The 21,333-nt window shown below is 35.8% G+C and overlaps 1 protein-coding gene across 1 annotated transcript in view; it reads left to right on the top strand.

Annotated features, from left to right (window-relative positions):
• The window catches only part of LOC135078847 (dual 3',5'-cyclic-AMP and -GMP phosphodiesterase 11-like), a 246,710-nt gene that overhangs the window by 166,843 nt on the left and 58,534 nt on the right, over positions 1-21,333 (top strand). The window contains exon 7 of the mRNA XM_063973411.1: positions 3,722-3,872. Within this exon, the coding sequence (XP_063829481.1) occupies positions 3,722-3,872 (151 nt within the window). The remainder of the gene's footprint in view (positions 1-3,721; positions 3,873-21,333) is intronic.

The raw sequence follows: 21,333 nt of genomic DNA on the forward strand, positions 1-21,333 counted from the left end.
ACAGATTTTCGCGTTTACAATATTAGGATTTATATCATTCTACATTCAGCCATATCAATTCATCGTAGCACTTTTTTACGTTCACGAATTTCGCGATACATTTAACTCATAGACGGCCCAAGCTGTCGCATGGGACCGCGCTTGCAATAAAATTAATCTATTGTCTCTTTTTTTGGCACTTGAAGAATTATAGTTGAATGTATTTTGAAATTGTACTCATAATTCAATACAGTTTAGGTTCAAAATTAAGAGCTTAGGAATCACAACACTTAATTTTGATACTTGATTAAAGTATGCAATACTTTATGTAATACTTTAATCAGACGATTAGAGGTAAATAATTTATTTACTTAGGATTTCCTGATAATATAACTTGATTTTGAGGCCATCCAGTAATTTTTTATCCGTGTAAACGCCGGAATGATGTTACAACATGTGTAGTCGTCACTTAAGCCTCTCGCCTGAGGGATTTTATTGAGTTTCGGAGAGCTCTTAAAGGCAGAGACTCTTGTAGGGTTACCAAGGCAAAAATACATTTTGGGGCCATACCAGATAAAAAAATGTCATACACAATGCCGAACTGAGCTTGGTATTTTGAGCTAAAATGGATTGTGTTTCTTGTCACTTGTTCAGATCGTCATCATTACGAAGGCTGTTTGAGATTATTTACTTACTCTATATTGTTATTTCAATAAAATAATACACCCTTTAAGCATAAAAAGTTAAACAGTAGTTATATTAATTTGTTTGTGTACGTTCCATATCCGATCCTAAATATTATAAATGTCTCATCATATTCTCATATGAATTTACCCGAAATGATGCGCATAATATCTTAGTTTAAAAATGTCTATTTTAGTAGTTTCCTGCGAAGTAGGATACCACTTTAGGCTTTAATCTAGGTTATTGGATTAAGATGATAACCCTATATCTGCGAGGACTAAGTTATACATTATGCCATATCTATTTCTGTATGTATCACTCTGATCCTCAATGCATTTAGAGCTGTGTGTGCTGTGAGTATGTGCTTTTTGATAAATATATGCATGCATCTGAGACGATTTCATGAGTTTCATAAGTATTGGACCAAAAGGCATTCTTTAAAATTTATACAAATTTCAATGTGAAAAAAAAAATTATTCGATCCCAAGACAGACTAGTTTTTGATAAATTGTTATATTTATCGATTTTTTGATCAAAATGTCATTTACAACCTTGTAGCCTAAAAATAGGTAGTTCCTTTCTCACTCCAAATATAAGGGTCTCATTGAATAACTCACTAAGAGTGACACGTCCTTCTATTTACAAGGGCTAGGTCGTCCTGAAATTTGAATGCGGGCAAATCCGGGAGCGAACGTGATCTGGACCCTTTTTAGGATTCCGTAACTAAAGGGCAAAAACGGGAACTTATTACTAAGACATCGCTGTCTGTCTGTCACCAAGCTGTATCTCATGTACCGTGATAGCTAGACAGTTGAAATCATCACAGATGATGTATTTATGTTGCCGCTACAGAAATACAAATACTAAAAATAGAATAATGTAAATATTTAAGGGAGCCTTCCACTCCCACACAATAGACATGATTTTTTTTGCCGTTTTTTGCTTGATATTAATAGCGACAATAGGCAAACATTTGAAGTACACAACATAATGTTTAGTTGTATGTTCGCTTTAAGAATAAATATTTAAAATAAAATAAATATTAAAGGGGGGCTCCCATACAGCAACGAAATTGTCGTACGGAACCGATCGTGCGCGAGTCCGACTTGCTCTATGCCGGTTTTTACTATTTCGCCGGACCGCATCATAATATCGCGTAAGCTTGAAGAATAGCGTGACGTTTTGAGAGGAAACATAAATAAGGTTTACGTTGTTGCTATTTTTGGACGTAACGAGAGTTAGGTTTGTATTACAGTCTGGATGGCGGTTTTTTATATAAGAGAAATCCTCTTGAAATGAGCTCTGTGGCTGAAAGTTTGACATTTTGTCTAACATAAACGTAACGTTTAGGTTGAAATGGCTAGAAAAGGATTTTGGTGCTTTGGATCATAGCATAGTAGGTACAGGCGTTGCTTAGTTTGAAATAAGATAATATCAACGTAAAATGTCCAAAGGTATTGCAAATTAGAGAGAAAACAACTCTGGCTCCTAATAACCACCTCAATAACGCGTTAAACTAATTAATGAAGAATGTTCACTAATTTTGTTTTTTAGCTTTCTGTATTCTCTGTTAAAAATAAAAAATACACGTGAAAGAATTATTTCGATACGTCAATTAGTTTCCAAGATATTGAATTTTAAAAGTGCGGGCGGCGGCCGGCCCGCCATTTTATGCGCGTGACGTCATATTACAACGACTGGCTCATATTTGTATGGGTGGAATCTTGCAAACTGAATTAAGACCCACTTCCAGGCAACCGATTAAGCTGAAATTTCGCAAACACATGTGATTTGGATGACCATGCAATATTATGATGACATGGAGCTGATCTGATGATGGAGCTGGAAGGTGGCCATAGGAACTCTATAATAAAACGACTTAAATGCATCGAGTTTGGGCTCGTTCGTTTTGTATTGATGAGTATTTTAATTCTATATAGTAATCGGGGTCTAATGATGGAGCTGGAAGGTAATTCGCAATAAAACGACACAATCGCATCAAGTTTGGGTTTGGTTCAATTTTAATTTCTGTGATGGGTCTGGGTGTTAATATGTATAATAAGTTTGTATTTACAAAAAAAAAATATTTAAGTATGTTTATATCCGTTTTCTAGTGAGCGGACGCTGTGAATGTACGTCACACGGGGTCACGTGACCGTCGGCGGGACTCAATATTTAAGCGAACTTTGAATGCCTATAAAATCATAACTACTGGGTATTTTTGAATGAAATAAAAACTAATGTATTTGTAAATGTAAAAGCTTAACTGTAACATAGGTTTCAAGTGATTTTGCATACCTAGTAACATTCTCAATTGACAATGTATCTGCATACAACGTACCTGTATTTTTTTTTTACAAACCTGGTACTTAACGTCACGTATCCCGCCGGCCGCACGCGCCGAGTGGCTGGTTTTATTAAACGAATTCTTCCTACTTGCCGATTGGAAAATTCTCTGGCCGGCCAGCGGAATTCGATTATGCCTGTTCCGCGCCTGTCCTGTTTGCCGGCTACTGATAGCCATTGTAATTTACTTTTCCCTGAGATGGGCACGATCTGATTGGGATCGTGTTACGTAAAACGTATGGTATTGACACGTAACGAGCATGCGGTTCTGTGCAATGTTTTTTAATGTAATTTTTTCAAGCACAATGCATGTGCAAATCAATATTTTGCGCTTTTGACATTTTGCGCCTAAATCTTGACTCACAGCTAGCTTTATAATGTGACGATTGTGCGTCATAAATAACGTAACGATTGTGCGTCATAAAGAAGCGTGACGTGATAGGATTATTATTGCCGAATTATCGATAGTCTGGAGGGAAGTTTAACTTTTCCCCCGTGACAAACTTGACCTTTACTGGTTGGGTTTTTACTGGCAGCCAAGCTGTAGATCCTGGCTACACAGGAGTTGCAGCGGTGGGAACGACAGGTGGGAATAGTCCTAATTCTATCAATGTAGGTATAATCGACAACACATCAGACTATAATAATGTTATGACAATTACCAAAATATCATTAACAACCAAATTTCAACGCTTCTTGTCATTGTCCCCAGATGCTTGGTGTCAAAGCTGTTCGACGTGTGCTCGAAGTCGACGCCGGAGCAGATGGAACACCTCGAGGAGATCCGGATCCCGTGGGGCAGCGGTATCGTCGGCTACGTTGCCGAGAGCGGCGAGCCCGTCAACATACCCGACGCGTATAAGGTAAGAAACAACAGTGTAACTTTTTTTTCTTTTTTTGTCGCGGAGGAAATGCTTTGCGCACCTTCACCACTGCCGGGGGACAGGGTGGTGTGTGGGACTCCCGGCGCCCTGAAAAGGGCGCTGATCCGTCCTGAAAAGGACGGGGTATAGCCACTAAAACCTCCGCGGCGTTCCGTCATCGCCCGAGTGGGGTGTCGCGAGTATCCGGCAGTAACCAATTATAAGTTTGAATTGAATCTAAGGGCTCTTTCTTATTAAACGTTTTGAGTCGAACACCCAAAATAGCCAAAAAGTTCGCGACACGTCTTTCTTACAATTGGAATAAGGTAGTGTTGTCAACTTTTTGGCCACTTTGGGTGTCTTGAACTATTTGACGCAGACTGTACAAAGAAGTTGTCATATTTTTTTTTGTGTGCGATCCTGCAAAAGTGCAAACAGTAGTGCAAAATTACTCCGGTTTAGAACATTTTATTTGAAAGATTCCTAAGAATACCTTATCAAACAATTACAGGCTTGAATTGAATGTTTGCTTGAATTGAATGTTAGCTTGAATTGAAAGTGTTTTGAGCTTCGTTACACAATACGGGTGACACAGAAAGATGGTCTGTCGAAAAATAATAATATTTCGATAATAGAATGGCCATCTGTGAGTCACATCAATACTTCTGTCATTGACATCATATTCCTAAAATAAATATTTTACGAATATTCGAGCCTATTTTTAAACTTTCTTTGGATATTTACTTTCTGTAAAATGTTATCTTTACATAGACAGAAATTGTATCAAGTTTTCTTTTTATCGTCTTAATCCTTTATGAATAAACATCTTAGTACAGAAAATGTAATTTTAGATCGGAGACATAAATAAGTCAACTGTAAGTCAAATAAGATGAATGGTTCCAACAGAAATTCTACTTAAGTTACAGACGGGTTGATTTGGGACTCAGGATTGTCTATTTTAGTTCTCTGGACCGTTGGCGACTTGAAAGTGATCGACATTCCCATTCAAACGCTAACAATGGCCAATCAAAGAGATGGGCGAAGGGAAATTTGGGATACCTAAATTTATAAGGAGATTTTATTGAAATATCGAGCAATAAATAGATCACAGGACAAAATGACTCGAGGATCCTTTTGCGCTTAATTCCGCGCCCCTTCTTGAATAAACGGATATGAAATTTCAAAGGAATTGGCCAAAAAAGTGATTCTGCGGAATTCTGCGGCGTCTATTCTAGGAACACAAAGACAACGCGGGCATCTATCATAGCTACTGTTGTGAATATTCACGTTTCAGAGACGAAAGTTCTTTCATCTGCAAGCCTTTGCTCTGACGAACCAGAAATAAACACGAAATGCTAAAAGTCGTTTTAAAGCGGAATGCGCCACCGTCGTGTTCCTTACAATCTCTAAAACACCAGTAATAAAAATTCTCATTTATGAATAAGTGCTCACTGTCTGAAGTGCATTTCCACATGCATTTATGGGAGAATTCGCAAATGATCTAGAGGTGAAAGACGCGTCGTTTTATTCAATGGGATATTAAAGATTCATAACGTTATGCAATTCGACATCACTTCTTCAAATTCGTCACTAATTTCATTAATTTTGTCCGTGTCCTTCAACTTAATTTTTTGGTTTTTAAGATTTGCTTATTTCTCATTTACAACTTTGGACATTGACTTATGACCTAACTATGTGTACTGTCGGATACGTACAATTTACACAAAAGATCGTGTGTCATCGCCCTAATCCTATCTATTTGTTATCAGACTTAAAACCGTCGGCACTATGACACCTTTTAAATTAAATGGCATGCCGTCTAGCCGGGGGGTGATGAAAATTCCGTCTGCTCGAATCGTTTATTATTATAAACGATGGACGCCGCCAACTGGAGCTGGATCTAGATTGAAGTATTTGTTAATGGTATTCGATTATTGCAATGACATATTTTTTTCCTCTTAATGGCTACGACGGGGCAATGACATTTTAAGGCGATTAGAGTCCTCAATCCGCGCCAAATGGGCATTTTGTAAAGCCTACTCCTCTTTTACTGCTGGATAGAAATAGTTGAAAAAAATATATGTTATACAACAGTTCAAGGACTATATTTGTGACGTTTGAATTTTCGCTACGTCTCTTTGTTATGGATTAAAAAAATAAATACGGGACATCGATTTTTTACTTAAATTCCCTACTCCTCCAAAACGGCTATGTTAATTTAAAAGATTTTTGCACGAATAGATTAGGAATTCTTTAATCTTTAAATGACACGTTGCGTTTTTCAATCGAACATTACTTTCATTCATAAATTTTACTTTTGATAAATTCCGAACGTTTTGCTGTTGAGGGGGCCTTCGCGGGGTGCGGGCGGCAGTCGGCCGCTGGCCTTCAGACGGGGAGGTTGTGTCACTCGCTGCAAACTGACATTAGCGATCAAAATGAATTTTTTCTTTGGCTGAGTTGCACCACCTGACGTGACCTAACTTTGACCGTAGCTTTGGCGATAACCGGTGTTTTTTGTATGGAGTTAGACAGACTTTTGACGCTTGTCAAAGTTGAAGTAAGATGGTGCACCCCAGCTTTTGTTCGACAATAGATTTTATGTCAGAATTGTTCATAGAGTACGTGCAGTCAGATGATACAATTGAATTATGATGCGCTCAGACGCTATTTTCTACCTGAATAGAATCTATTAGTGTAAAAAAACTATAATTGACTCCAAAACAACTGCACTAGATAAATGCAAGTAGAAAAATTATTACGTTATTTATTTACTAGGCCTTTGCAATCAGTATCCAAATTAGGAGCTAGTCAGAATCTGTAACTTAATCGATTTACGTGAAGAAAACAATTTAAGTATATTTTCAATATGTTTCTTCGCGAAAATACCACAATTAAAAATAACACCTGTAACGCCCCTGGGTCTGCGGGTGTCTATGGGCGACGGTAATCATTTACCAACAGGTGATCCGTTTGTTCGTTTGCCTCCTGTCACATTAAAAAAAATTAAGATAAAGTGGTATTGAATTGTTCTATAGAGCTTATTAAAAAATTTGGATACTGATTACAAAATTAGCCATTTTCGGAGTCGGTGGCAGCCTACCTTTTGGTGAGTCGTTTTGGAGTTGGTTTTAATTTTTAGTGAAATTAATCTATTTCATGCCTTTAGTAGACTACTAGCTTTCCGCCCGCGGCTTCGCCCGCGTGGAATTTTTGTCTGTCACAGAAAAACTTTATCGCGCGCGTCCCTGTTTCAAAAACCGGGATAAAAACTATCCTATGTTCTTTCCCGGGACTCAAACTATCTCTATGCCAAATTTCATCAAAATCGGTTGCGAGGTTTAAGCGGGAAAGCGTAACAGACAGACAGACAGACAGAGTTACTTTCGCATTTATAATATTAGTTGGGATAGGTACTCAGTAGACCTTGTTGTTGCCACTGAAGGTGCATAGGTACACAGTACATTGATACCATAATTTTCATGTTAAGTGCAAATAAACTTCCCTAAATTACCAAACCATGAAACGTACCTATATTATTAAAAAGTTTCGCAGATAATAACTGAAATCTTGCTTGTTTTAAAAAAATATTTTTATTTATGATGGGGAATTTACTGCGGCGTAGTAGCAGAGATTTTCCGTTTGTAGATCGTAATAATTTCGAAGAATAGGGATGTTTCGTGGATAAAGCAAGAAAGTAGCAAGAGTTTGAATTAGTCCGTCGGTGAACTTACCAAAAACAAACTCTAAATGTATTTTTCACATTTTTAAACTTATGAAAATTTAAAGAGATGAAGCGCACCAAAGTTCAGAAGATGAGGCACATGACGTCAAGGCATGCTTAAAAATGTGGCGATTTGTGTCGTCACGCGGAATTTCATCGCATCATATCTTCGTAATTACTTGTTTAATTGACAAATAAAAATATCCTGTGTCCAATATTTTTTGATAATGTAAAATTGACGGACCAAAAGTCTTTTTTTAAGAAACTAGCCTATTCTTATGGCCACATTCCAGCTCCATCATCAGACCCTGCAGTTTACCTTAGAGAATTGAAGACTCATGATTTTCAAAGTAGCGTACTTACATAACATTAGATACTTGCTTATACAGGGTGTCCCAAAAACAATGGATAACCCTTCAACCATCGATAGGCCTCGCCATGGTCTCCCTAACGTCCAATTTTGACTCCAGTAAAAATATCACCGTTTTCAAGATTTTTAAGTTTTTGTGCATTTTTAGAAAATTGTAATGAAATTATTTAGGTATAATAATAAATAAATACAAATCAAACGACCCTAAACTCGATGGAATCGTTTAATCCCGGAGTTGCTATAGGGCCACTGGCATATTATTCCAGCTCTACCATCAGATCAGCTCCATGTCATCACAATATTGCATTGTTACCCGAATTACATGTATATCCGAAATTTTAACTCAATCAATTGATGAAGGATTTCTAATAAAAAGACAAATACATTTTCAGTTTATTCTTCATAAGTGACACAGAGAGAATGACAATAGACAAAAGCAGAAACATTTGCTTTTTTAGGCCATAGACAATACTTGGTACTAATGCGTTCCAATAGGGATGATGACTGGGTAATGAAATCGAAATTCTATTTAGTCCGTCAGACAGATAATTAGAAAATATTAGACTCATATTTTTTAATTTTTTCCATAATCGAATAATTACAGTATTATATTGAGTTGAAATCTCGCGTGACGTCACATTTGAGTAAAACTTCTACTCAAGCGTGGCGTATCGCGCCATTTCAACGTGATGTAGCACTGTTATTATTTAATTATGAAAGAAAATAAAAAATATGAGTCTAATATTTTCGAATTATCTGTCTGACGGACAAATAATTGAAATTTTGTCATCTAGCCTAGTTGTCGTCAGGAAGTTGGTCTAACTAATTCAGCTTGCAAGATTCCACCCGAACAAACATTTATGTAATTACCTACATACATCATAAATTGCAAGCTAAATAAAAGCTTGTAATAAAGTCGGGTTTGTTCAAATTTCGAGAACGACTGAACCGACAAAAGCATTAGAAAATTTACGAAAAATAAAATAAAATTTTATCCCGTACAAAATGTTCATGGATTTTGTTATTTTTATTAAATACCTTTACGCCTGAGTTAAATGACACCGACATCAAGGTTCATCAATTTAAGTTTAAAATAATAGGCAGTAATGTATGAAGAAAGAGCTTCTATTCTGTATCTACCTATGCCCGTGTATTTTTGATCGGTGTCAAATCGGAGTTTTTGGTGCGGGGTACGCGGGTGTTGCTCGCGGCGTGAAGGTCAAACGCCCAAGGTCATTGAGGACTCTAATCGCCTTAAAAGACATTATTATGATGCTGAAATAGTAGACGTGTCATGGAGTCATTTACAGTCAGCGTTATTTGACGTTTTAATAGTTCGTGACTCCCTGAGTGGCCAAAAAGTTCGCAACACGTCTTTGTTACAAATAGAATAAGATTGTGCTATCAACTTTTTGGTCTCTTAGGCCCAGAACACACAGTGAAACGCAATTGCAACGAAAATGCAACTTCTTGTTACTTTTGAGTTGCATCTAAGTTTCTGCCATAGATTCCGTTGAGAGACCACACATGACGCGACGCGACGCACGAGTTTCAAACCGGTTTCAAACTGGTCGCAGAAGTTGCAGTTTCGTTGCAATTGCGTTTCACCGTGTGTTCTGGGACTTTGGGTGTCACAAACTTTTTGACGCTGATTGTAATAAACACGTGATTTACCTGTCATTCTGTTATCATGATATAATATTTATTCTAATAACACTTCATCTTATGACAGATTTCACGATTTAAATGGATAGTGATGCTTAAAGTTCCAATAGCTAACCTTACCCTTACACTCGTATTCGTTTTCCCATAAGTTGAATTATTATTATTTTCACTTCTCGTGGGAAACACCGCAGGCTCTCTCTGTCATTTTGTTTTACTCAACTCTATGACCATTACTGTTTCTTAAATTATTAATATCTGATTTAGATAGTAGAAAAGATATATTAAAATACTGATGTTTAATTCATAATATTCATCAAAATAATGTCACATCTGTAAAGTTTTTGCATGAATAAATAATTCCAATCCATGTCTTAGAAATTATTTATAATTTCATTATGGTTATCTAAGCTTTGTTTTAAATTAATATTAATGACAGTTATTTGAACTTTTGTCATTTGAACAATAATGAATGTTTTCTCATTCATTTCTTCGGTCATTTCAAGGAAGAAAATATGAGCATATAAAATCCTTGATATCCTCTATAAAATAGCGATTTAACAGCAAAGTTACCACCGCCTCAGAAAGTTTATTACCCTTGTTTCCATTAACTCGCTAAGTTATCGCGTGTATGTCCTAGTAATTGCTTAATATATTCCCGTCTTGTCTAGTGTAACAAACATTATCTGGGGCCACATGGTAATTGATAATTTAATATGAGTTGCCTTTGATGCCTCGTGCGTGCCCTTTTCGTCAGTTTCCGAAACTCTTTTGTACAAAGAATAGCTTCAGTTTCTTTCAAGTATTAGGCTGGGTTGCACCATCTTACTTTAACTTCGACAAACGTCAAAAATCTGTCAAACTCCATACAAAAAGCACCGGTTATCGTCATAGTTACCGTTGAATTTAGATAGTACAACTCAGCCATAGTGTACCTTTTACTTACTAAATCTTAGGTACCTTTTACCTACCTATAATCCAAAAGAATAAGCGATAAACTTAGGTCTATCGATTTAGCCTGACTTTCTAGATCTCCTCGTACAGTCAGCGCCAAATAGTTCGTGACATCCATAGTAGCCAATCTTCTTCTTTTCGTGTCGACAACAAACCTACACAGTGTCAGCCCAAAACTCCGCCACAAGAGTGGCGTTGTCAGTAGCTCTCATCAAATCCTCCTGAGTGCAGTTGCTTGGGCACTCAGGTAGTAATGATAATAGTAATAATGATAGTAGCCAATAAGTTCGCAACACGTCTTTGTTACATTTGGAACAAGGTTGTTTTATCAACTTTTTAACCACTTTGGGTATCACTATTTGACGCTGATTGTAGGGTTAGGTTGTGTGTAGTCTTTCAATCGGTCACACACAAAGCAGATAATAATATGCAAAGGTGTAAAAGATTTGAATATTGTACTCGTAGTAGAGAAAGTCGTTTCCGTCGGCCAGTCTTTTAACTCAGGATCATACGTGCAATTTATTTACTACTGCATAGGAAGTTCTATAACCATTCATGAAATTGCTAGCACCAATCAAGTTTCCATTTAAATAAATTATACATAATTAGTGCTTATAAAATGGGCATACATAAAATTATTACCTATTTTATGGCTTGTAACTTGTCGTTCAGAAGTTATTGCCTTGCTTCTGGCGGTGTCTAGCCGTAGGCAGAATATGAAGCAAATAAAGCCGACTCATCTCATCTTGTTAGTTGATCTTTGCCCAAAGGCAAACGTTCTTTTTTCTATATTTTCTCTTGACACGTATGTAAGTAACGTCGTCTCCAATAAACGTGTGTGCAATTCACACAAGCCCGCAACTCGGTACGTGTTATCACATTGGTATTTATCCTTTATTTTTACACATTTTCCTCGCGATACGATGGCACCTAAAATATCTTGGGAATTTCACAGCGTTCTGTTTTTTTCCTTTTTACGTGTACAGTTTCAGACCTTTGATGGAATGTGGCGTTATTAAAAGCGAATTTCATCCTTTTATATTTGATATTAATGAATTTTGAACTTTATTAAAGTACTTTAGTATTTAGGGCAAGTATTTTTTCCAAAAAAGTCTGAAAGTGTGATCCATTTCTCTTTCAAAAGATAACCTTTCCAAAACTCGACCTTAATGACATCAAATTCAAAAGATGGATGCGAAAAACCCGACACGTTCAAGCAATAACGGCCTAGAATAGTGAGTACGTGAGTTTTAGAAAGCATAAGTGTACTGTATGTGAGGGGAAGCAAAAAATGAAACGATAATACTCCTTTACGAGATCCCATTAAGCAATGACAACGGCAGGCTTATGTCGGGCCATTACGGGGAATACGAACTGCTTTGACAGTAAGTATTCAAGATACTCGCAAAGGGATTGTATGTTCGTTGAAGATCGGTTACGGGAAAGAGAAAAGTCATTTAAATACTTAATGCTTAAATAAAAAAAAAAATGACTTCCATGTGGAAAATAATGTTTTTAATTAGGTACAAAATAAACTGTTGGTTAAAACTTCTCAAGAATGTGCAGCAAAAACGTAAAGGCAGGTTCTGAAAAGAATGCTCAACAGTAATTTCACTTTTTTTTTTACTGTTTACATCGTTTGCACTTTAGTTACCATTTTTTATCGTCCATACGTTTAATTTAAAACTAGTGATTAAATATTATTACTTTTAGTCAAATTAATTAGACTAAAAGTTATAATGAATTCGAATCACGTCGAGTTTTAATCAAATAGGTAATGAGTATTTCTAAAAAAAAATGTACATTTTGAAAAAAAAAAGTGTGCTTTGAAACAGTTCAAAAGTTTTATATTTATAAATCATCACACAAAAAAAACACACACACAATTTTGAAGGATGAATATTAATCTTTAAGATAACGAAGAATTATAGCTATAATCCTACTTATTACCAAATATTTAGATATTTTAAAAATAGTCCTTTTTTACCTTTCATACAAAAACCTGTTTGCCACCCTAGCTTTTTCATGTATTTTTGTTTCATAAAATGCGATACGTAACTAAATTATTGTAAATTTCTTTGTATTATCGTTCTACAGTAATAGCAGTTTCTGTATCAAATTGATTTTCTATGGGGTGTCATAATGAATTGGCAATTTAAAGCAAAAAAACAAAATGAGTCGCTCTCATTTACTATTTCGTTATTTACTCTTTAGTTACGATTTATTTCTACTTTCCCATGGTTTCTGAACAATTCCGTATTTATTTTACACGGACAACAATAGCTGCACTCTGAATGGCTGTTGGCCTGACGTCTCCGCCATAACATCTATCGCGAAAATTAGTGAAAACGTGTGTGTTTTGTGGGATTACTTTTTCGTAACAGGCAGTAAAATCAGCGATTTTATATAGAACGGTTAGTCTTCATTTAACCATTTTTTGTAATACATGTGGTACGAACATTTAGTAAGCTTTTATATTTGCTGTAACAAATTTTATCAAAAAAATACTTGTTTCTGATCTCATTTTGTCTAATATTTCGTTACGTTTTTTACGTATTTCGTTACGTTACGAAAAAGTACAACATAATGCTGAGTGTATACTGTTATTACCTGACTAAGCATAGTAATATTCACTACTTAATTTATTTCAAAAAATATAGAGCGTCAATAACAAAAGGATTGCATACTATCTGCTTTACAGAAGTGCCACCAGCAAAAAATTATCAAATCATTTAGATTACGTTTTTATGTGATTACTTCTTTTGTTTTTTTAGGAATGCCGCCAAAAACCAATGCCGAAAGGCAAAAAGCTTACAGAGAACGACTCAAAATGGATAAACATGATGGAACAAAAATAATTTTATTAAAATAGTATGAATGATTACTCCCTTATTTTATTTCTAACCCCTTAATATTACCCCGTATTTGGGTGCATACTTACAAATATTTCGAATTGAATAAATGAAGAGCATTCACAATATTTCGCCAATGTATAACAAGCCTTATGGCCTTACTATTTCGTTACTACCGTTTCGTTACGTACATTTTTTTTGAGAAATACTCTAATAATTTATTAATTGCATTTTTTTATATTTATTCACATTAAAAATAAGAAAGTTAACCAGAATCCTTGCTACAACCCTGCGTATAACCCATACAGTACATATACAGGTTCGACTGTACCGGCTTATGTTATTTTGATGGAGCCATCATGCTACACCGTCCTGAAATTACCGACCTATCTTCCTGCTGAGTTTGTAATGATGCGCATTTTTCAAGCAGATACGTACAGTCGGCCGCATAAAAAAGTACATTCATTAACCGTAATGTTTGAGATTTAAGCTGAAATTCAACTTTTATTTCCGGACATAAATACAATTATTAATATCGAGATCAGGATATTTTTGAATGTGAAATGTTATTACAACACTTTATGCATATTGGTCTATTGCTAAAATTGCTTATAAGGAACTTCTTATAAAAGTTCAAATCTTATACGAATCTAACTTTGTGCATTACAATCATAAGAGTATCAAACACAAAAATACCATACCTTTAAGCATTAATGTAGCTGAATTTGGATCGATCCGAGTAAATTCTGTTACAATTAAAATCATTGAAAGTGATTCTCAAACTTATAAATTCGTTTAATTATTGTAATTAGGTATACGGTTGGTGGATTTTTAAATACATATAATAATATGTTATTTCGTTGGTTGTTTATTTATTTATTTAAGGATAGTACACAGCACAATATCAATTTGTATAACAATGTTTTTAGTAAGATTTTGTAGGCCAATTAGGATTATCCAACATTAAACATTTCTACATACCTTCTCTTATCAAGTCCCAAATAAAAATGACCACTCATTCATCCACCTGACTGTACATCTGAGATAACGACGGCGATATTATCGGGCTAATGAATGGCCCTCCATGACTTTGCATAATAACGTCAGTTATCATCCAACTTCTTTCCAGATTAACGGGAAGGATCGAGTCTAAGGCCATGATAAAGAATGTTTTTCAGAAGGGATAATCATTATTTGACCAACGGTTTTAGTAGTTTGGGGGGACGAAGATCCTGGGTTCGCCTTCCATGTGGATCATTTTCTTGTAAAGAAATTTATGTTTTCATAGTTCAGTTAAAACCCCCTCGTGGTAATTTAAAATACCAGTGGCTTTACCAAATTAGTCCAGTGCAGCGACGGGGTTCGAACCTGCGTTCCTTGGATCTCGATTTGGCCAATCCGACACCGACTCTGTTGAGCTATTGAACTTTATGTACGAGTATATTTTCAGTTTGATTAAGACGGTCGGTCGAAGTCGGCTTGAATAAACTTGACTGTTCTAAAAATAATTTTCAGGCTCCTCTTTGAAAACACCAAACTCTTATGGCAACTCATAATGCAAACCGACGATTAACCATCTGATTTACAGTCTTTTAAAAGTGCAGACATAAATAGGCAGAACACCCTAAAGATAAATCTATCTAGCCTGAGGCTGTAACCAGGCCTGGCTCACTCCGCGCGGTACATCCGATAATTACCTACAGCGAAGCGCCCCGCCGGCGGGTATTATATCAGTCGAGTGTCACGCGCGCGCTCGTCAGGACGCTGGCGTGCGTTGTAGTATGATTATAATTCTATGATCGAAGTATTATTTAAAAATGGACATAAAGAGAAAGAAATATTGTGTGGCGTTCGGGTGTTTAAATTCGAAAAGTAATCTACCGAATTCATCTTTTTTTTCGCTTCCCAAAGATGCTGAAAGGTATGTTGGCCATGTAGGTAATCAATAATTCTTAGGATAGTATAGGAACCTAACCTACATGACTACTGCTCAGAATGCGTTCGTTCGTTTCAGCCAAATGACGTCCACTGCTGGACAAAGGCCTCTCCCAAGGTTTTCCATAATGAATGCATACTTACCTACATACGTACCTCATTACAGATAAGTAGATTAATTATTTTTTCACTAGACAGCAACCCTAACAGCGTAAGAAGAGTTCAGAGGCACGCGATAGAAAGAGACAAAACTTGTAGGTGAATAAAATTGTAGGTACGTAGTGCTGTGCGAGCTGAATTCCACTGTATCGCGTCGTAGCAAGACTCCCATTTATTTAAATCGTCTTGCGGAGTAATCCTTCTGTACCTGTACTATTACTTATTCTGTGCTGTAACATAATTGAACAATGAAATACAACTCAATGCTTAACCTGTAATTTTAAACACAATCATAGAGAATAGAATTCTTAAACAATCGACCTCCTCTCTTTAGTCTGAAGTTTATCAGCTATGGAAATCAATTAAATGGAATGTTAAATCGCGCGTACAGTCAGCGTCAAATAGTTCGTCGTGACACCCAAAGTGGCCAGTAAGTAAGTTGACAACACAATCTTAATCTAATTTGTAACAAAGATGTGTTGCGAACTTATTGATTACTTTGGGTGTCACGAACTATTTGACGCTGACTGTACCTATGTACTTCGAGTATAACTAACTATTGCTGTAAATAATACATTTATTTGAAACTAATTCTTTAACTATACTATCTGTACTAGAGATGAAACGGATAGTTGTTTGGCCGGATACCGGATATCCGGCCAGCTGCTAGGCCGGATAGCCGGATATCCGGCCGGAGGCCGGATAGTTGGCCCATTGTCTCGTTGCATGTCGAAAGCGATCGGTGGGTCTATTAGTAGACTAGACTAGTCACACTTTTCGAAAATCGAATCCGTCCGAATAGAATGTCAGATTTTGCCACTTGTCTACTAGGGGACAGATCAATTCGGGCGATTTCGGTTGCTATCGTGTGTGATTGAATAATTTTTGGACTTTAAATAAAAGCCGTCATTATTATTGATATTTACCTCAAAGATTAATGTATTTCATTTTATTAATAGGAAATTGTCGTAGTTTTTTAATATCCGGTATCCGGCCGAATAGTGAGTTACTATCCGGTATCCGGCCGGATAGTAAATTTAGGCCGGATAGTTACCGGATATCCGTTTCATCTCTAATCTGTACTTCTATACTAATATTATAAATGCGAAAGTAAGTCTGGCTGTCTGTCTGTCTGTCACGCTTAAACCACTGAACCGATTTTGATGAAATTTGGCATAGAGATAGTTTGAGACCCGGGAAAGGACATAGGATAGTTTTTATCCCGGTTTTTGAAACAGGGACGCGCGCGATAGTTTTTCTGTGACAGACCAAATTCCGCGCGGGCGAAGCCGCGGGCGGAAAGCTAGTTTACAATGAACAGATTTTTTTTAAACTAACTCTAAAGAGAGCGAAGAGCATTTCCTCGCTGGATAGCAAAACTAAGCCTTTGTGTAAGGAAAGAGCCAGCATTTAAATTTTCCGAAATTTTAATTAATTTATATCACAATTTATTTGAATGTATTTGTTTCAAGCACTTTATTAACTTAACCAAGGGCGTGCAGTGCACTCAGACAATTAGGTGGTTGTCATTTAGGTCATTTATTCTGTATGTACCTAAAATTATTTTTATGGTCGCTAAACTCGCTTTGGACCTTCTGTAAGCTTACAAATGTTTTGCAAATACCTACAATAACCTAGCTAATTTATTGAATAATTTATCGAAATTATTTATTTTTAAAATAATTAAGTGTTATAAAAATATTTTACTGAAGTTTTCGTCTTAAAGAACCCAACGACTTTCCTTCATGTTTATGGTTACTTTCCTTTTGCAATTATCCCTTTGTTCATTTTTCTTTCAAAGGTCTAAGAAAGAATGCAGCTCATTATCATAAATCTGTAACGTTATTTCGCCTCTGTAGTCGTATTATCAAGTAGAGATGCTCCACATAAGACATAGTAATCGTTAATATCGATAAACTAAAATTCTATTCGAATAATTCATTAAATTGAAATTCAAATACCTCGTTTGGTACTTTTTTATTGTACCAAGTAAATCTGGATAGAGTACATCTGGTTTATGTATTTTATTATTTTAGAAAAGTGCTTTTCGATTACAGTTTTCTGTATTCACTTTTGTAATTGCTCAAACTTATTTCAGTACCTAGTACCATTACAGGCGGGTCATAGTGACAAGAACTTTGCGATTATCGATACGAACGAAGATTCTGGACATCACTATTATGAATTTATGAATAAGAAGGCAATATTTTAGTATGAAAACAAGATTATGAGTGGGGGTTTATTCTCTTCGCGTCGCGCCGCATGATCTTTTGCTACATCCCGCTTTTATAGCACGAGTTATCGTAAAAAATTGAGGAAGCCTGTTCAAAGATTCCTCGGGTGCATATGAGAGCTGGCTTTTATGACATCCATTTGTAAACTTTGTGTGAGATTCAACGATCTACAGATATAAAAGAAAATAAAATGTATCCTTGTTTTGCTCGATGGAGAAGATTTTCTAAAAAGTCGTTCGTTTGTGACACTTGCCAAATGATTTTCTGAATAGTTTTTTTTTCTTATAATTTTCCTTAAAGTTACATTATTATACATATTTATAAACCTTGCTAATAGACTTTGACACCGAACTGGTTATTGATATAGCAATTTCCTTAAAAGAAAAAAATATAACGTAAAGCTTAACAGTAGTAGGTTGTATAGTAATCTACTACACAAAATTGCCGATGTCTATTTCCGCGGACTACACTTTGCATTATGTCCACTAAGTGCTATCACCATCTCCAGATAGCCGAACAGATTTGTGAAAGTTTATAGTACGGCCTGTGAGCACTCTTGGCATAACAAAACCACGCGTTCGCTCAGATAACCCCGCCTCCCCTTTTACCTGTGGGTATCTTTACATAAAAAGAATCACCCATAATGCTGCCATGTTGCCAAGGTCGGGAATCGTTAAGAACTCATTACGTTTTACGATTCCTTTGCTTTAAAAGAAACATCGAGGGATATCTGCATGGCTAAATATCAAGTGAAACGGTATGACATTATGCTAATCATACCCTTTCTTAGGAAATGTGATAATAATAATTATGGATAAGTAATATGTATTACTGTATGAATGTGTCTGTCGGTTAGGTTTCCCACCAAAACTTCTGAACTAATTTTATAATAGGATATTATAGGAAAAATTCTTACAAAAATTAATCTTATAAATGGTGAAATAGGAAACAATTTACATCTGTATTTTCTCATCTAGGCGTCATGATTATGGTAATCAATATTTATTAATATAGTAAAATTATCACTTCACGGGATTTTGCAACAAATTTTTATTTACCCTTTAATAATTAAATTAATAATTTAAGTAGTATAGTGTTTTTGTTCGTGAAGTGTGATAAAGATTATGACAGAAATGAAATCCACGTGGATGTAGACAGTAAAGTTCATAAATAAACGATATCTCAAGAATATAATTTTCTGGATAGTAATATTTTATTTTAATACATTCCTAGAGACACCAATGCCAAAAACTACGCGAGAAAAGTCATTCATGGTTCCGCTAGCTAAGTTTTTCATGAAAACTTTATTGTTGTTTGTCCCAATTTTTTGTAGACTGATATTATTTATGACAACCATCATTTGAATTTTAAAATAGTGCAAGAACAATAAAACTGAAGTGGGACAGTGCCAAATCGCGCTGCACTCGATGGCAGGCTATAAAATATAACTACAAGAAACGAAGTTGGCACAGTGAAAAGATCGTAAAAAATCTTCTAGCGTAACTGATACTTATTTCCATATTACATTTCCTTAGTAACTAAGTAACGCTTAAAATATCGTTTCCCGTTGTTAAATAGGCATTTATTTAAATGTAAACACATTTTAAGTAACATTTCCGCAAGTATAAAAGTACTTAGGTAAGGTATCCGTTTTGACATGTGTAGTGTAGCACGTGTAAAATTATTATTGCTGCTTATATAATAAAAATTAACGCCCATATTCACAAACATTACTATGAAGTCTACTACGCACGCACAAACTACGCACTGGGTGACACATAAACAATGGATTTTCGCCACTATTTATATAATTTGTCCCAATCAAAAGACACAGTTTCTTCCAGGAAATTGGCAGCCATACACGGTAGGAACTAAGAAGTGTTGTTTAAGAGGATTTCGTGTATCCGAACGCCCTCACTACTCGGAATGTAGTCCAATCGCTCAACGTCTGACACACTCTGGGGTCTTCTCTGGGCTCGGATAAAATTATACGAACGATTTGTTGTTCGCGCGAACGGGGAGAATGATAAGGGACCATCTCCTTCGAAGATACGGAGGAACGGCAGTGTTGTATGTTTTGCTGCTAAATTGCTCTAAAACTATAGTAATTAGCCGAATAAAATTTGTTTAGTTTTAAAGTTACATACATTGAATAGTCTGTGATGAAGCATTTTGAAAATAAATATCACATAGGAAGATTTCATTATGCATGCACCTTCGTCAAAACTTCGACCAATTTTTTGCATAATTTCTTTTGGTGCCACTTGTATTATTGTGAGAGTATTTTTTGTATTGCTATGATTTAAAGCCTTGTTCTAAAAATATGTTAATGTATAAAAATTGTTCAAGCAAAAGTAAACAAAATTATAACTGAAACGAACATAACATCTAAGATAATTAAAAAACAGTTTACATTTCATCCACTTTCATTACTGTAGTAGTCATTAGTGTTGTGTCAAGATACACAGTAAAATTATATCGATATTGAACTAACCTTGAGATTGCTAACGTCATACGCTGGATATTGTTTATCAACCGGGATTATTGGACTAGCCAGATAAACGGATAGTTATCGATCGTGTAACAATCCAACAACGTAAATACTACATAATATTGACAATGCTATCCATGATAACATGGTATGTTATTGTGTGTGATATTGTACGCCAACGTGAAATTATTATAAATGACACAATACATAAGTACTCTTAATAACAGAGTTGCTCTTCACTAATTGGATCTGTAGTTTTTTCATAATAAGACAGCAATTTTGTTTCAAAACTTATAGGTATGTAAATGTACCTACCTACCTACTTAAAATATTCCAACTGGTTATAACCACACACTAGGTGTCTCACCTACCAATGTGGTATGTACAGTATTAATAATTTGCAAGTTTCTAAATGTTCATTTACAGCCGTAATAAAGATAGCGCTTTGTGCTACCCATCCTCATGCCAATTACGCTTTTAGAGTGCAATCCTATTTCACACCAGTCCTGGATTTGTCAATAGGCCGTATAATATGTAGACCGCGGCCTAGGGGCGGCACTTTCAGAGGACGCTCACTCGATTTCAGAAGACAAAACTCAAACGAGATCCAACAACACCGGCAATTCTGTAAATCCGCCACTGTTTCACAATATCGATAATTTCACCCCACTAGTTTCCACATAGTTGTGCCGCTAACATGGCAACACATAGCACGGCGATATATCAAATCACGGTACATTGCCTGTTTTAATACAAAACGCGGGGCAATAAAAACTGTGCTGGCAGCGTATACGAGTAGGACAGAAACTTGCGAATGCTCGTTGTTCGATAAATTACTATGGGGCTGATTTATTGCTGTCGCATTTTGTGATGGTAGAACAGTGCCCTTTTGATATGGGTTTACATCGATTTAAGTGGTGGACCGTTTAAGTGATTGTGCGAATTATGTTTTTACACACCCCAATTGGCTCGTTCTCTGACGAAACAAACAAGATCTATTTAAGTTATTAACTTAACTTCTTTTTTATTGCGAGAAACTTGTATGAGTTACGTTGTTGGGAAGTATAGTGAAGATTAGAA

The sequence above is a fragment of the Ostrinia nubilalis genome, chromosome 15 (assembly GCF_963855985.1).
Source record: "Ostrinia nubilalis chromosome 15, ilOstNubi1.1, whole genome shotgun sequence".
In the NCBI taxonomy this organism is placed as follows: domain Eukaryota; kingdom Metazoa; phylum Arthropoda; class Insecta; order Lepidoptera; family Crambidae; genus Ostrinia; species Ostrinia nubilalis.